The sequence below is a fragment of the Oncorhynchus gorbuscha genome, linkage group LG09, assembly GCF_021184085.1.
Source record: "Oncorhynchus gorbuscha isolate QuinsamMale2020 ecotype Even-year linkage group LG09, OgorEven_v1.0, whole genome shotgun sequence".
Lineage (NCBI taxonomy): Eukaryota > Metazoa > Chordata > Actinopteri > Salmoniformes > Salmonidae > Oncorhynchus > Oncorhynchus gorbuscha.
In genome coordinates this window covers 36,186,890-36,204,712 of record NC_060181.1, presented here as the reverse complement: position 1 = coordinate 36,204,712, position 17,823 = coordinate 36,186,890, and the positions used below count along the sequence as shown (strand labels likewise).

Genomic DNA, 17,823 nt, shown 5'->3' with positions numbered 1-17,823 from the left:
AGTATGTGGGTTGTTGTGCCCTACTATGATGCAAAATGCAATTGTATGCATAGACTGCCCCACTTGTAAGGTCTAAATAACTAAACGTGGCAAGTTCATCGGCTAAAATGACAAAGCACAATAACACATTGCTATTAACTCAGAATATTTTGGTTCTCAACTGCTTTTATAAAGACATTCAACTGACTAGAAACAAGACAGGCAATGTAACTGAACATTTCTTTCTCGCCCCAAAAACAATGTCATTTTAAAGCACACCAAACAATACATGGTAACACACAAAGACCAACCCGTTCCTCTAAAGTACAAAGCAACCAAAACAACACAATACATTTTACTGCATTAGAGACCCATTTACAGAACCCATGGGAGTACATTCATAGTGGACATATACTGTATGCAGACAGACCTGACTTGGAATCATCTTAATGATGTACATTTCTGATCTGATTGAGAAAAAATAACATTACAACCAACTGGTCTCTGTTACAACCTGGTAAATACATTTTTCACGACAAAACAACGGGAAAGACATATTTTGGATGTTATCTGGTCAGATTAAAACTAGACAAAGACATGTTTTTCTGGTTGCTAAAAATAGCCAGTATGCAACCTGACCATGACCTCATAAAATAGATTATACTGACATCATTGAAACCAGTTTTGCACACTGGGTGACCTGTCAGCTTAAGCCTGACATTGGGTGAGTTACTGCTGATCAATAACTTGTCTCCCTGACGTTACACAGACCTGTTATCATTTACCACGTCTCATTACTAATCCTGATCATCTCAGGAGTATTGGCTTTGGTTTAGGCCTTAGGTGATAAATGATCAAACATTTAGACTTAAATTGGAAAGGGGAAAATCTCACTAATAAGATTAAGGTTTAGGGGCATTCAACTGAGAGCACATTCACATGGTCCATAGCGCTGGTTGGCAAATGGGTGCCTACTGCCTATCAGTGATGCTCCACTTATAAGCTAGGTGGTGCAGTTGTTCCCTTTCAACTGAGCAGAACCACCCAAAAATAGAGAACAAAAGGACAAAGAGTACAGTTTGTTGTAACATGTTTGCAAATCACAAGCCAAAGAAGTATCCTCAGAGAGTCAACTTTGAGATGTTTTAAATATACTGAACAAAAATATCAACGCAACATGCAAGAATTTCAAAGACTTTACCGAGTTACAGTTCATTCAAGGGAATCAGTAAATTAAAATAAATTTGTTAGACCCTAATCTATGGATTTCACATGACTGGGAATACAGATATGCATCTGTTGGTCCCAGATACCTTCAAAAAAAGGTATGGATCAGAAAACCAGTCAGTATCTAGTGTGACCATTTGTCTCATGCAGCACGACACATCTCCTTCGCATAGAGTTGATCAGGTTGTTGATTGTGGCCTGTGGAATGTTGTCCCACTCCTCAATGGCTGTGCGAAGTTGCTAGATATTGGCGAGTACTGGAACATGCTGTCGAAAACGTCGATGCACAATGGGTGACATGTTTGGTGAGAATGAAGGCAATGGAAGAACTGAGACATTTTCAGCTTCCAGGAATTGTGTACAGATCTTTGCGACATGGGGCCGCGCATTATCATGCTGAAACATGAGATGATGGCGGCAAATGAATGGCACGACAATGGGCCTCACGATCTTGGCACGGTATCTCTGTGCATTCAAATTGACATCGATAAAATGCAATTGTGTTCGTTGTCCGTAGCTTATGCCTGCCCATACCATAACTCCACTGCCACCATGGGGCACTCTGTTCACATGTTGACAACAGCAAACCGCTAGCCCACAAGACACACACATGGTCTGATGTTGTGAGGCCGGTTGGACATACTGCCAAATTCTATAAAATGATTTTGGAGGTGGCTTATGGTAGAGAAATTAACATTAAATTCTCTGGCAACAGCTCTGGTGGAAATTCCTGCAGTCAGCATGCCAATTGCTTGCTCCCTCAAAACTTTAAACATCTGTGGCATTGTGTGACAAAACTGCACATTTTAGAGTGGCCTTTTATTGTCCCCAGCACACGGTGCAACTCTAATGATCATGTTGCTTAATCAGCTTCACGACAGGCCACACCTGTCAGGTGGGTAGATTATCTTGGTAAAGGAGAAATGCTCACCAACAGGGATGTAAAGAAATGTGTGCACAAAATATGAGAGAAATAATATGTTTGCGCGTATGGAAAATGTGGGGGATCGTTTATTTTAGCTCATGAAACATGGTACCAACACTATACATGTTGCGTTTATTTTTTTGTTCAGTGTATATATTTTTCAATGTACTGTGTATGTCATTTAGTAGGACTCCCATTCTGAAAATATTCACTTTTCCCCTCAGTAACAGAAGTGAAGAGCTAGACATCCTCATTCTTTTGTACCCTTGTGTGTGAAATATAAGGTATTTTGACATCATCTTGTAAGTAAAGGAAAAAGGATCATTAGAAAATATGAAACTCAAAATGAGTCTGGAATATAAGAACTTAATGTGAGAGGGCTAGCTGGTTATAAGTGACCATCTGTCTTATGTAACATATCATACTAAATGGAGTGTCTTGGATTTACGTATAGTATAAATCGAAATGCTCTGAGAACAGGTTGTGACAATATTAATTCACCCAGAAGTCGTCATTTATGGCCAAATCTAACTCTCCATTCTTCCTTGTCATCGCAGACTAAAGCAATGAATTGTTTTTTATGACCAAAAAGATTTTGAACAGTCCTGTTGAATACATATGTCCTGTTGAATGCTAATTCACAACTTAACAGCCATAAGTGTCCATTTGAGACATTTCACCAATGTCAATAAGATAGCCCGCATTGGCATGGTGGTAATTACCTCCACTACTTCCTCCTAAAGCACAAAGCCAAGCAGGCTGTAGAGCACACTTTGTGGACTGGTATTATTATGGGTAACTGAGCCTTACACTATGAATCAGGTTTGAGGAGTTGAGGTAACTTTGGACAACTCGGGATAAGTGGTGACACGAATATGGCTCTAGCCAGTAACATATCTATGGCAACGAATCCTTCAGAAGTAGCCTGCTCCCGGTCAGGCTAACTCGGGGCTTGTCCCACTTCTATTGAATGAAGTGTTTGAGCCGAAGGACCCATCAAATTCTTGTGTTAAAAATAGTAATAGTAATAACACATTTGAAACTTCACGTGCAGTAAAACTTTCGTATGACTTAATACTATTTTTGTATCGTTAGGAGTGGGGAATCATTGGACTTGTGCATTGATAAGCACAACAAACAAACAAACACAATATGTGTAAAAATATAAAAACCGTCTAGTTGCCCATTTCACACCATAGCCTGCTGAATTTGCAGGTAAATTGATTTTGGCAAAAATGTAAATGGGGCACTGACTCGCCCACGGATTGATGTTTCAGCATTGTCTCAATGAAGAGTTCGGAGTTCGACGAGCCCTGTGCGACATGAACGCACAGTTCATGAAGTTAGGTAATTTCAGAAAAGCCTGAGTACATCTAGCTACATTCGTAGTATACCCCTCTGGTCTCCACTTGATTAATGTTCAATTATATAGATATAGAACAAATTGATATTGTGACACAGAACAAACACCACCGTGAAACAAATAGAATAAAGCCTGTGAAGGCTTCACATAACACTAAGGCCTCTACATGTTAGAGAACACCAAGTCAGTCACAAAGTGAAATAACCACAAAATAACACATTGGACTACTCTCGTCACGATAAACAACAGGTCCAACAAGATTGTCCCAAAATGTTCGTTCTTGAAAGCGACAGTTACAACTCTTGAACACTGGGTGGAGATGTTCGCAAATGCCCATCGTCCTTGCCAATCGGAGGAGGTGGGGCTTCACCATTCGGCACACGGCGGTGTAACAGTGATAAGCTTTCCTTTGGTTGGAGGGGTACAAGTCTAAAGCTGTCCATGGAAGGTCAACGTTGAGCTTATGCACCATTAGGTCAATCTAGAGAGAGCGTTTCCACCTAAAGGAGCCAAGGAATGCCCTTGAAGAGCAGTGAGACTGAGTCGATGAGACTATCATTCTGGAGGGGGTTGTTAGGAGTATTTGTTTGTGGCTTATTTCTATTTCACCCCATTCCTATGTGTATCTGTATGCATGTCTGTTCCTTTTACCTCAGTCCTCCCTTGCCTTTACCTCTCTTTTCTACGGCATCTTTCCAATACTGTCTATGTCTAATTCTCTCTCTCTCTCTCTCTCTCGCTCTCTCTCTACTAAGCCATGTTGTTGATGCTCTCCCCCAGTAGCCAGTAGGTCTTCATCCTCCCTTTGCCCTTCATCTCCACGTCTCCTCTCAGCTCCAGCTGGAAACAGTTGAAGTCGTCCAGCACCGAGCGCGTGGCCTCCGACACGTGGATCTTCAGGGCTGAGGGATGAGAACATGACAGAAATGTGGTCATTTAAACCAGAGAAGGAATAGTGTTTGTCCTGATAGGTCATGGGATAGTAGATAAAAGAGGTTGGTCTCTCTCACCCTCCCCATTGGACTCCATGCGAGAGGCTGTGTTGACTGTGTCTCCAAACAAACAGAACCGAGGCATCTTCAGTCCTACGACACCAGCACATACAGGGCCTGGAGAGAACACACAGACAACCTATTTCAATATTCCACAGACTCCGATGATTCCACAGTGTCAGGAAAGCTCAATGAAGTGCATTTTATCCGAGAACAAATACAGTACTGCTTGAACTCTACAATCCTGCCCCCACCACTGCTCACCACTGTGGATGCCACTGCGCAGACGGAGCTGCTGAGCAGGTCGGTGGCGGATCCTGAAGGAGTGTACGGCCTCCAGCAGGGCCAGGGACATACGGGCGATCTCTCGGCCGTGCAGCTTGCCGTTCCTCACCGGCAGCCCAGACACCACCATGTACGCATCACCTATCGTTTCCACCTGAGGACGCCACAGAGAGAGAGCGAGACGGTCACACTGTCACTAGGGTTCTTAAAGGTACATTTTTCAACGTCATGTTTTGTCGTCTCCAGCACCACCCCAACATCAACATGTATGAAAATGGTGCATTTCTATGTTTTGTAGTGAAAAAGATAGAGGAAGAAAAGTGTTTCCAATGACATCATCGGTGTGCATCGTGTGAGTAGGCATTGTCTACTAATTGGTTTATGATGTCATTCTCCACCCGGCACAGCCAAAAGAGGACTGGCCACCCCTCATTGCCTGGTTCCTCTCTAGGTTTCTTCCTAGGTTTTGGCCTTTCTAGGGAGTTTTTCCTAGCCACCGTGCTTCTACACCTGCATTTCTTGCTGTTTAGGGTTTTAGGCTGGGTTTCTGTACAGCACTTTGATATATCAGCTGATGTAAAAAGGGCTATATAAATTAATTTGATTTGAATTTGATTAGAAATGCATCTTAATGTACCTTTTTTACTACAAAACATAGAAAAGCGCCATTATCACATATGTTGATGTTGGGGTGGTGCTGGAGATGATGAATTTGAAGTTGAAATTATTCCAAATTTCCCTTTAAATATGTCCCTAACCCAGTGGTGGGTAAGTGTAGTACAGGAGGACCACAGTGTGTCCAGGTCTTTGTGATATTCTAGCTCCATCACAGCTGATTCTACTAATGCTGAATCAGTTGTATTAATGCTGGACTGGAACAAAAGCTTGCACACCCTGTGACCATGTGTGAATAAACAAGGTTTAGACTCTGACTTCACCTTGTAAACGTCGAAGTTGTCGATGATGGCATCGAAACACGTGTAGAGGTCATTCAATAGGGTCACCACCTATGGGAAAACATGAAGATTATTAGCCCCTGCATAAATTATGTTTCCTTTCAGTAGAATAACAGTTCATTAATTTGCCGAGCAATATAAGGCATTTTCAATACAGTCAACTTCTGAAAAGTGCACATTGAACACAAGTATGCTGAAATGGAGTGCAGTTCATCGGGCCCAACTCAAATATATTATTTTAATTTGCTCTGAAAAAAAATCGGCATTCTCCACTTCTCATTCATGACAGCCCAAAGCCATTGCATATCAGGAGTAGACTGTACTGGCAAATTGCTGTTGACTACGTTCATTCTGGACTGACCTGCATGGGCGTGCTCTCTGCTGAGATGGCGGTGAAGCCCACGATGTCACTGAAGTAGATGGTGACTGAGTCAAAGGCCTCAGCCTGCACCGTCTCCCCTCTCTTCAACTGCTCTGCTACAGAGCTATGTAAGACACAGTGTTAATCAGAGTAAGTGTGTGTGTGTGCGTGTGTGTGTGTGTGCGCAAGAGTGTGTGTGTGTGTGTGTGTGTGTGTGTGTGTGTGTGTGTGTGTGTGTGTGTGTGTGTGTGTGTGTGTGTGTGTGTGTGTGTGTGTGTGTGTGTGTGTGTGTGTGTGTGTGTGTGTGTGTTTCAGTTCAATCCCCAAATGATGATTGGATTTATTCGTCCTCTGCAGAGCCTCTGAGTATTTCTGTGTGGGGGTGTGTTTGTGCCATTTTTTTTGTCACAACTCGGTGGATAAACTGCATTCAAAATCATTGAGGACAACTCAAAAAAGTTGAACTACATATTTCCATTGTGATCCTCTTCATAGACTCACTGTGGAAGTATCTGGTAGAGCAGTGCCTCGGCCTTGCGTTTCTCCTCGTGGTAAGCCTGTGTCCTTTCCTCCACCAGTTCTTCCAGGTTATTGGCGTACTGCTCCATACGAGACAACAGGTTGTCCAGGATATTAGACCCATAACCTCTGCGGAGGGAATGATGGAGAGGGGAGTAAAGGACAGGTAACACATTGGAAGATAGTGGTCAGAGCAGTGCAAACCTGTTGTTGTGAGTATAAAAAGTCACTGGGGATAATAAATACATGCTTGTGTGTGGAGTGTTATTTTGAATGCAGAGGAAGGAAGATCTCTAAAGTGAGTGGATGGGTATAAGTGCGTGTCTGTAGATCAGGAACCATAGAAAGTGCATGGCGTCAAGAGAGGTTTTAAGCAGTGCGTACAGAAATAGAGTACCTGTTGTGTTTGCGCAGCAGCAGCTTGATGTGGTGGAACTCGGGCCTCTCGTTCACATCCTCGCTCCAGCAGCGCTGCATGAGCTGGCCCACCTCTTCACTGTGGCTCTGGGGGCAGAGGGAGGGTCGCAGGTAGGGCCACTGGCCCAGGGCCACGCGCTCTACGATCTCTGGTAGAGAGAAAGAGGGAGGGAGGAAGAAAGGGAGATGTGCGAATTCATATAATCATTTGTACTAAGGCACACATCAATTTCAGAGAGAGAACGAGAGATAGAGAAGCAGAGAGGGAGAGAGAGAGAGGTGGAGTTCAAGGGAGCTTCATTTAGAAAAGTTACACAGCCCTTGGACAGGCAAGCCTCTTTTCCTTTCACATAACAAGAACACGACACGTTAAAATATTCCCAAGGTGACAGTAAAACCAGCCTCTTTCCTATGGTCAATAGTTTCAGAGAAATAACTCTGTCATCTAATCTCTCAGTCTCCTTCCTTTCTTCCCTCTCTCCGTTTCCTTTCTTTTCTGTTCTGAAGAAGGCGGGCGGCACTTGAAACGCAGCGCCATCCCAATAGACTTGAATATGGAAGATGAAAGGCAATGCAGAATGAGATTGAAAGAAATGATGTGTTCTGTTAAATACGTCAATACTGTATCTGGGTCACCTCCCATGTTTCCTCTATAGCAGCTCTTCTTCATTTCATAAACCAACAATATTTCCACCCGGGGACCGGGTCTTCCAGTGCTAAATAGCCTGAACTCATTGTCCACCCCCCCCCCCTCTCTTCTCATTTAATTTATTTTTCGTTCCCAACTTCTGTCTCGTCTCTCACACATAAATGATATGACCCACCCACCTCTTCAATTGAATGTGTATATAACTGCCGTAAGTGTGCTAGCTTAGCATATAGTGCTGCCTCCCTGAACCAGGGTCCCCTACCTCAGTGGTTCCCAATCTAGGGGGCGCACCCACCCCATAGGGGGCGCCAACATTTTGTAAGGGTCCTTCCTTTTTAAGATATTTTTAAAAAAATACACAATTAACGATTGTTTATATCAATCTAAAATGACGCATACAACTTGTCTCTAAGACATTCATATGAAGCTGAGCTACGACCTTCTAAAGTCGAGTAGTGAAAGAAATTGGAATTGGCTTAGGACGTTATCTTATACAATGTGTCACTGTCGCTATCAATTGATCTAATCACTTTCTGTAAAAGAGAATATGTATAATTAAATGAAGGGTTCATATAAATTATCATAATAAAACATATTCGGTAGCGGAATAACATTTTGGGAAATTGGGTCTAGACTTTATTTCCTTAAACATTATTATCATAATTATAATAATTATCGTTTTATTATTATCATTAAATAGCCTACCTAAAAGATGAGTCTTGTTAAACTACGAAGGAATTGCAGGAAAGCTTCAAAGAATACTTTTCCTAGGTCCCTCAAATTAAACAAAATCAAGCTGGTGGTGTATTTAAAATAGACATCTCATCTCAATCTCAATGAAAATGAAAATGTGAAACAGGGGGCCCTGGGGGAAAAGGTTGGGAACCCCTGCTCTACCTCACCAACACATGTGACCGTCTGCTCGACAACGTACCAACCGATTGAGCTATAGAAAATGGTACAGTATTTTAATGTGCTTTCATAAAAGCATGCCTAGGCATTAATACATTTAGTTTTTAAATTTCACCTTTATTTAACCAGGTAGGCTAGTTGAGAACACGTTCTCATTTACAATTGCGACCTGGACAAGAAAGCAAAGCAGTTTGACACATACAACAACACAGAGTTACACATGGAATAAACAAACATACAGTCAATAATGCAGTAGAAAAAGTCTATATACAGTGTGTGCAAATGAAGATAAGAGAGGTAAGGCAATAAATAGGCCATATATAGCAATTAAACACTGGAGTGATAGATGTGCAAGTAGAGATACTGGGGTGCAAAGGAGCAAAATAAATAAATACAGTATGGGGATGAGGTAGTTGGATGGGCTATTTACAGATGGGCTATGTACAGGTGCAGTGATCTGTGAGCTGCTCTGACAACTGGTGCTTTAAGTTAGTGAGGGAGATATAGGTCTTCAGCTTCAGTGATTTTTGCAGTTCATTCCAGTCATTGGCAGCAGATAACTGGAAGGAAAGGTGGCCAGTGAGGAATTGGCTTTGGGGGTGACCAGTGAAATATACCTGCTGGAGCGCGTGCTACAGGTGGGTGCTGCTATGGTGACCAGTGAGCTGAGATAAGGTGGAGCTTTACCTAGCAGAGACTTGTAGATGACATGGAGCCAGTGGGTTTGGCAACGAGTATGAAGCAAGGGCCAGCCAACGAGAGCATACAGGTTGCAGTGGTGGGTAGTATATGGGGCTTTGGTGACAAAACGGATGGCATTGTGATAGACTGCCTCCAATTTTCTGAGTAGAGTGTTGGAGGCTATTTCGTAAATGACATCGCCAAAGTCGAGGACTGGTAGGATAGTCAGTTTTAGGAGGGTATGTTTGACAGCACGTGAGAAGGAGGCTTTGCTGCAAAATAGGAAGCTGATTCTAGATTTAATTTTGGATTGGAGATGCTTAATTTGAGTCTGGAAGGAGAGTTTACAGTCTAACCAGACACCTAGGTACAGTGGGGCAAAAAAGTATTTAGTCAGCCACCAATTGTGCAAGTTCTCCCACTTAAAAAGATGAGAGGCCTGGAATTTTCATCATAGGTACACTTCAACTATGACAGACAAAATGAGAGAAAAAATCCAGAAAATCACATTGTAGGATTTTAAATGAATTTATTTGCAAATTATGGTGGAAAATAAGTATTTGGTCACCTACAAACAAGCAAGATTTCTGGCTCTCACAGACCTGTAACTTCTTCTTTAAGAGGCTCCGCTGTCCTCCACTCGTTACCTGTATTAATAGCACCTGTTTGAACTTCTTTTCTTCTACACAGAAGGTTATATAGTCCAGGTCTCTCTTGAAAAATTGTTTTTATCTCAATGAGACTAACCTAGAAAATAAAGGTCATATTTATTTGAACAATATTGTGCAATGAAACGCTTTGTCTTTCGCAAAAATAATCAAAATAAAAGACGCCAACCTCATTCATTTTTATTTTATTTTCATTGTTCCAAGTGCCCATCCATATTTGTCTGTACTTTCATCTTTAACCCTAACCGTATTTACCTTGATATATATTCTTATATAATTGCAGTGCCTTCAGAAAGTATTCATACCCCTTGACTTATTCCACATTTAGTTGTGTTACAGCCTGAATTCAAAATGGATTAAATAGATTTTTTCACTCTCCCCATCTACAAAAAATACCCCATAATGTTTCTAGAAATGTTTGCATATTTATTGAAAAGGAAATACAGAAATAACTCATTTACATAAGTAAATGTCAATACTTTGTAGAAGCAGCTTTGACAGTGATTACAGCTGTGAGTAATCCTGGGTAAGTCTCTAAGAGCTTTCCACACCTGGACTGTGCAACATTTTCCCATTATTGTTTTCAAAATTCTTCAAGCTCTGTCAAATTGGCTGTTGATCATTGCTAGACAACCATTTTCAGGTCTTTCCATAGATTTTCAAGCAGATTTAAGTCAAAACTGCAACTCGGCCACTCAGGAATATTCAGTCTTCTTGGTAAGCAACTCCAGTGTAGATTTGGCCTTCTGTTTTAGGCTATTGTCCTGCTGAAAGGTTAATTAATCTCCCAGTATCTGGTAGAAAGCAGACTGAAGCAGGTTTTCTTCCAGGATTTTGCCTGTGCTTAGCTCCATTTAGTTTATGTTTTATCCTGAAAAACTCCCCAGTCATTAACAATTACAAGCATACCCATAACATGATGCAGCCACCACTATGCTTGAAAATATGGAGAGTGGTACTCAGTAATGTGTTGTATATGATTTGCCTGAAACATAACACATTGTATTTAGGACAAAAATGTAATTGCTTTGCCACATTTTTTTGCAGTTATACTTTAGTGCCTTGTTTCAATCAAGCTTCCTTATTTTCATCTCGTCAATTAGGTTAGTATTGTGGAGTAACTACACTGTTATATGTTGTTGATCCATCTTCAGTGTTCTCCTATCGCAGCCATTACACTCTATAACTATTTTAAAGTCACCACTGGCCTCATGGTAAAATCCCTGAGCGGTTTCCTTCCTCTCCGGCAACTGAGTTAGGAAGGACGCTTGTATCTTTTAGTGACAGTGTATTGATACACCATCTAAAGTGTAATTGGTAACTTCACGTGTGCTTTTTTTCCCGTTACCCATCTACCAATAGGCTCCCTTCTTTGCGAGGCATTGGAAAACCTCCCTGGTCTTTGTGGTTGAATCTGTGTTTGAAATTCACTGCTTGACTGAGGGACCTTACAGATAATGGTGTGGGGTGCAGAGATGAGGTAGTCATTCAAAAATCATGTTAAACACTATTATTGCACACAGAGTGAGTCCATGCAACTTAAATGTTTTCTCCTGAACATATTTAGGCTTACTTATTGACTCAAGATATTTAATCTTTTCATTTTTAAATAATTGGTAAACATTTTAAAAAACATAATTCCACTTTGGCGTTATGGAGTACTGTGTGTAGGCCAGTGACAAAAAAAATCTCAATTTAAACCATTTTAAATTCAGGCTGCAATACAAGAAAATTTGGAAAAAGTCAAGGGGTGTAAATACTTTCGGAAGGCACTGTACATGCCTGTCCTTGCCTGAAGAACACGCACAGACACACAAATATTTTCAGGAGACTGAAAGGATTTGGCATGGGTCCCCAGATTCTCAAAAAGTTACACAGTTGACTCGGAGTACCAAGTCTAGGACCAAAAGGCTCCTTAACAGCATCTTCCCCCAAGCCATAAGACTGCTGAACAATTAATCAAATGACCACCTGGACTTTACATTGACCCCTCCCCTTTGTTTTTACACTGCTGCTACTCGCTGTTTATTATTTATGCATAGTCACTTTACAAATGACCTCAACTAACCTATACATGTGTATAGCCTCTTTATTGGTATGTCATTTTATTGTGTTACTTTTTGATGTAATTTTCTAAACTTTAAACTTTAGTTAACTCTATTTAAACTGATGTTGACGAAAATGATCCCGCTAAAGGGATCGGTGCGCCAAGAGGTTCAGTACTTGCAAGTAAGCATTTCGCGGTAAGGTTGAAAATATGTATTCGTTGCATGTGACAAATAACACTTAATTTGATTTGACACACACACCTTTGGGGCTGAAGGTGTCCCCCTCGATGTGGAAGACCCCTCGGAGCAGGGCCAGCTCCTGCAGGATGATGCCGAAGCTGTAGATGTCCCCTTTCTGAGTGCCACATGGTGGGGGACACTCTGCCCTCAGCAGCTCTGGAGCTGCCCACAATTTCCCTGTAAAGGGGGATTGGAGAGAAAGAAAGAGGGAGGTAGAGGGGGAAAGAGGGAGAGAGAAGAGGTGGATACAGTTTCCTTCATTGTTTTAATTGAACCTTTGTTTTAACAGGGAAGACGTATTGAGACCTTGGTCTCTTTTTCAAATCCGCCTTGTATAACACAACTTAAATACACTGAAAATATATATTTACACATTTAACATGACATAAGAATAAAAGGCCATTTCAAGATGTATTATGAGTTTTCTTTAGCCAAAGATGTACTTAGAGAGAGAGAGAGAGACAGATTAACTGGGAGTTTTAATACCCACCTTTTCAATCAGCAACTAGTCAAGACTTTTTCAGCCAGGTGATTTGACTGTTGCGCCACATCAATGACATGCATTTCAATTGAGCCAGCAAGGGCTTTCTCTCAGGACGGGACATTGTTACACAACATTTAGACAGTAATCTATTGTGTAAAACAAACAGCCAATTGTATCAGAAAATGGGCATGTTTGGTTTTTGAATAACAACAAAGGCAGGGAAATCACTTGGTTTGAGTTATTTAGAGTGTGTGTGTGTGTTTACTCATGGGTTCGAATCTGTGTGTCTTTGTCTACGAGTGAGTGTGTTTCTGCAGCTCAGGTAACTCACGGGCATAGTAGGCGTGTGTGTCCTGCATATTGGACTTCTCGCGGAAGCTGGCCAGCCCGTAGTCCGTAATCTTCAGAACAAAGCGACTGTCAACCACACAGTTAGAGGACTTCAGGTTACCATGGGAGACGATGACGCTGTTGTGAAGGAAGGCCATCCCCTAGAATCAAAGACAGTGTGATTCACAAGGTATGCAACCAGTCGATGACGCTGTGTAAAATGTTTCGGGAACTGTCACACATGCTTTAGGCCAACAAAATTGCCGTGAACTCGTCGTTCATCATTCTAACCAGGACACCAGGAGGTGTCAGACACCATCCGTCTACCCTTCGTTATAAGCATCGCACATGCCTGGCCGCATGCATCTACAAAGCCTGGACAATCCCAACTCCTGCTGCAGGCAATACACATGACGGGTTGGTTGGATCTGGTGTAATCCCAAACATCTTGTTGAAAATATATGATACAAATCAGCGTAAGAGCATGAAATAAAGTGAGAGGTAACATGCTTGGCATAACTTTTTGTATTGACAATAAAAAAACCTGAAGAAGTATGATAGAATAAATATCATTTGAATATTTTCGACCTCTCCCCTAGCACAACGTTAGCCCCCATACTGTGAATATAACATTAAGTATCAGTACAATCAGTACATATATGCCCGTGACCCCGTTGGTTGAGAATCCTGAACCAATCGCAACTTAATCACAAACCTCCTCCTCTCTTTCCTCCTACAGTGTCTTATGTCTTTGTTTAAAACCTCTGAATGGAGGATGAAGGACGGAGAAACACCTTAACAATGTCGTTGATGAGAGAGTATCTGAACATCCAGTCCAAGGTGATGGTCTCGCTCTCCATAAGATCCTGCACAGCACAGCACATGAACATAAACATGACAATTTACACAGACACACACATATTCAGAACATATTTCAAACCAGCCAGACATGAAAGTCACCCAGAGGTTAATAATCCCAGTCCACAATGCTAACATCAGAATATACATGACATGGCATACTCCTTTCACACAGGCTGTCGGTATTCAACACATGTAGCCTAGAGGATGAACCAACCATCTCAAGACCCAAGGGTTGTAATTGTAGGCTAGATGGTTCATGAATTCATTGTGAGAATGTGTGATGAGGGAGATAAGAGACCAATAGGGGTTTTTGGATCACAACGCTAAGGTTATATAAAGTTAAAGAATAGAATGGAATAATATAGAATAGAACAATTAGATCCTGTAGGCTGTGTGAAGTACCTGCAGGCTGCCCCGGGGGCAGTACTCTGTGATGATACAGATGTTGGGAGGATCAATACAGGCTCCGATAAAGCGAGTCAGGTGCTCGTTTTGAACATCACGGATCTGGTGGAAAGAAGCTTAACATCAATACCAACATACTAGCAACTGCATATATAATCACCAACATACAAAAGCATTTACACCTGAGACAAGTATACACCTTACAACATAATGAGTAGACAGAATACTAGAAAGGACATTGTTGCTCTGGCAACATGTTTACAAGCCTACTGAATAAAACCCTCACATGTTTAAGCTCAAAGAGCACCATCCTGGTGAGCTCGATGCGCTTCTTGTTAGTGACGTACTTAATGGCCGCAATGTTTCCCTGGAAAGGAGGACACATTAATTAACACAATATTTTATCATGATTTTACTATCTGTGTCCGTCGGTAATATGGGGTGATGTAAAATGATTGTAATTCACTTGTAATTCTGACTCCAAGGATGTAAACTATGCAAATGCCCAGGTGAAGCCTATCAGAATCCCGGGACGAACACTTCTCACTGGCAAATATTGGGTCAATATAAAGGCTTTATATAGCATTCATCAAGGCTTCATAAGCACTACATAAATGCATCACAAATAATCTGTAAGCGTATGTCATACACTTTAAATGGTTAATAAAAGGTGACATCCTCCTGTAGAGCAAATTGCCAAATGTGACATAACACACTATGTATGTTTATACACCGTTTATAGCAGGGGTTCTCAAAGTGTGTCCCAGGTACTGCAGGGGGGTCCGCGGACAGATATTTTCTGTGTGAATATTACTAACGACAACAGATTGAACTCATTTTGGCAAAGGGATTTGTGGAATACGTTTAGAGGGCGTACTGCAATACACAATGTAATATTATTCATCTACAATGTATGTTATTAACCCAAGGCAACATGGGCCTGGGAGGGTCACAGGGTTCTTAGTATCCACGGTTCTCAACCAATTATCAAGGTTTTAACTGAATACTTCTTGTATTCCCCAAAAATGGTTTTTAAAACATAAATGCACTGTAATTTAAGCTTCAAAACTATAACGTTTTCTCTCTGCCTCATGGCAAAATACATGGAATTGCAGGATATTACCTATAAATATCCTTTAAAGCTGAACCAACAAAAACATCTCTCTGCCCCATGACAAAATGTGTCAAACGGCAGGAAATTAGCTTGAAAACGGCAACATTTTCTCTCAGATACATTTACATTTAAGTCATTTAGCAGACGCTCTTATCCAGAGCGACTTACAAATTGGTGCATTCACCTTATGACATCCAGTGGAACAGCCACTTTACAATAGTGCATCTAAATATTTTAAGGGGGGTGAGAAGGATTACTTTATCCTATCCTAGGTATTCCTTAAAGAGGTGGGGTTTCAGGTGTCTCCGGAAGGTGGTGATTGACTCCGCTGTCCTGGCGTCGTGAGGGAGTTTGTTCCACTATTGGGGGGCCAGAGCAGCGAACAGTTTTGACTGGGCTGAGCGGGAACTGTACTTCCTCAGTGGTAGGGAGGCGAGCAGGCCAGAGGTGGATGAACGCAGTGCCCTTGTTTGGGTGTAGGGCCTGATCAGAGCCTGGAGGTACTGAGGTGCCGTTCCCCTCACAGCTCCGTAGGCCAGCACCATGGTCTTGTAGCGGATGCGAGCTTCAACTGGAAGCCAGTGGAGAGAGCGGAGGAGCGGGGTGACGTGAGAGAACTTGGGAAGGTTGAACACCAGACGGGCTGCGGCATTCTGGATGAGTTGTAGGGGTTTAATTAGAGGCGTGATTTAAATGTCATCCCCAAGGCCAGAGACTTGGTTCGTCCGGAACTGCCAGAGTCATAATCATACTCCTTTTATGATATTTGTATCTGACTCCAGTTGTGTTCTGATTATGAGGGGTCCCTGATGAATTTGCTATCATAAAAGGGATCCCCAGCCCCCCAAAAGTTTGAGAACCCCTGATTTATAGAGTATGTCATATGCTTATAGATGATTTGTGAAGCATTTATGTAGTGCTTATGAAGCCTTTATGTATCCATCTACTGTAGGTATCGCTACACAAATCCTTAATAAAGCAAACATCATAAGCATTGTCAGTCTATTACAACAATCCCTGTGTAAAAGGACAGACCTTGTAGTAGCCAGTCTTGGCGTAGATCTGGAAGTTTCCGTCCATGGTCAGGAGGGAACCATAGTTGGAGCCTCTCTGTGGACCATATAGAGACATAGAGAGGGAATGAGAACAGTGTCCTTTTCAACCGTGTGTTTCCCTGTGGAATTGTGTAGGTGCACTGTATTTCAAGCCTCTATACGCTGTACGTGTGTGTTTCTACGTGCAGTACCAGAGACAGGGTGAGTCTGCTGCAGGCCCTGCGCATCACTTTCTCCAGGTCGCTCATCTGCACGTCCTCCCACTGCACCCGCCAGAGCTGAGCAGCCAACTCATTCTCCAACTTCAGTTTCCTGATGGAGAGGGTGTAGGGGGGGGGGTGAGAGAGGGACAAACAGGGAGAGAAGGTGGAAGGTGAGAGAAAGGGAGACAAAGAGTGATGGAAAGAGGAGGTTTGAGAGAGAGAGAGAGAGAGAGAGAGAGAGAGAGAGAGAGAGAGAGAGAGAGAGAGAGAGAGAGAGAGAGAGAGAAATAGGTAGAAGGATAGAGTAGAGAAAGGAGGTGAGGATGGTGGAAGACAAAATTGTGTGAGGGTGACGGAGAAAGAGAAATCAATAAAGAGAAAGAGAATCCAGAATAAAGGACAGAGATTAAGGAGAGGGATGGATGTGTTTCAGCATGAGTGTACACTGTATAGGACTGAACCTCTACCCACACAGGCCATCAACACTCCAAAATCAGAACCTCTATCACCCACCACCAAACTGTATTCACACACACATTTCTCAGAAACAAATGCAACCTAACTATAGCATTGGGGATGGGATTAATTCATTGAGTTTGGATAGAGCTCTATTATAGTGCTCTATTATAGTGGGTGACCTGATTGGAGTGTCACCCCTCAATTTGTGAATACAACTTAATCGAGTTATCATTCACCAACAGTGCTGTCTGTGTGAAGTTGTTCAGACCTGTACCTTGATATCACAGTCGGCTGGTTGCACCTTAATTGAGGAGGACGGGCTCATAGTAATGGCTGGAACGGAATCAATGGAATGATATCAAACATCACGCACATGGTTTCCATGTGTTCAATACTATTCCTTTCACTCCATTCCAGCCATTATTATGAGCCGTCCTCACCTCAGTAGCCTCCTCTGCTTGATCTAACATTCTTTACTGTAATGGAACATTATGTAAGAAGAGGTAAAAAAGTCACTATTCATGTGTAGTAATAACACATTTATGTTGTTGTTTAAAAAAAAATCTATGAACATACAAACATCATACAGTAGCTTCCATTAACTTTAAGCAATACATTTACAGATACTTAGTAATCCATAGATTAAGTCATTCATATCATAAGCACTTATTTTACAAGAATGTGAAAATA

General features: G+C 41.9%; 1 protein-coding gene across 3 annotated transcripts in view; it reads right to left on the bottom strand.

The window, feature by feature from the left end:
- Window positions 1–1,652: 1,652 nt before the first annotated feature.
- LOC124043472 (atrial natriuretic peptide receptor 1-like) overlaps window positions 1,653–17,823 on the bottom strand; it is a 131,099-nt gene continuing 114,928 nt past the window's right edge. For all 3 annotated transcript variants that reach the window (XM_046362098.1, XM_046362099.1, XM_046362100.1), the window contains 14 exons: window positions 16,663–16,783; window positions 16,452–16,526; window positions 14,589–14,669; window positions 14,300–14,404; window positions 13,831–13,902; window positions 13,038–13,197; window positions 12,244–12,399; window positions 7,005–7,173; window positions 6,590–6,736; window positions 6,089–6,212; window positions 5,710–5,778; window positions 4,751–4,925; window positions 4,505–4,603; window positions 1,653–4,396 (listed from right to left, as the gene is read on the bottom strand). In XM_046362098.1, coding sequence (XP_046218054.1) covers window positions 4,245–4,396; window positions 4,505–4,603; window positions 4,751–4,925; window positions 5,710–5,778; window positions 6,089–6,212; window positions 6,590–6,736; window positions 7,005–7,173; window positions 12,244–12,399; window positions 13,038–13,197; window positions 13,831–13,902; window positions 14,300–14,404; window positions 14,589–14,669; window positions 16,452–16,526; window positions 16,663–16,783 — 1,705 coding nt within the window. In that variant the 3' untranslated portion in view covers window positions 1,653–4,244. The remainder of the gene's footprint in view (window positions 4,397–4,504; window positions 4,604–4,750; window positions 4,926–5,709; window positions 5,779–6,088; window positions 6,213–6,589; window positions 6,737–7,004; window positions 7,174–12,243; window positions 12,400–13,037; window positions 13,198–13,830; window positions 13,903–14,299; window positions 14,405–14,588; window positions 14,670–16,451; window positions 16,527–16,662; window positions 16,784–17,823) is intronic.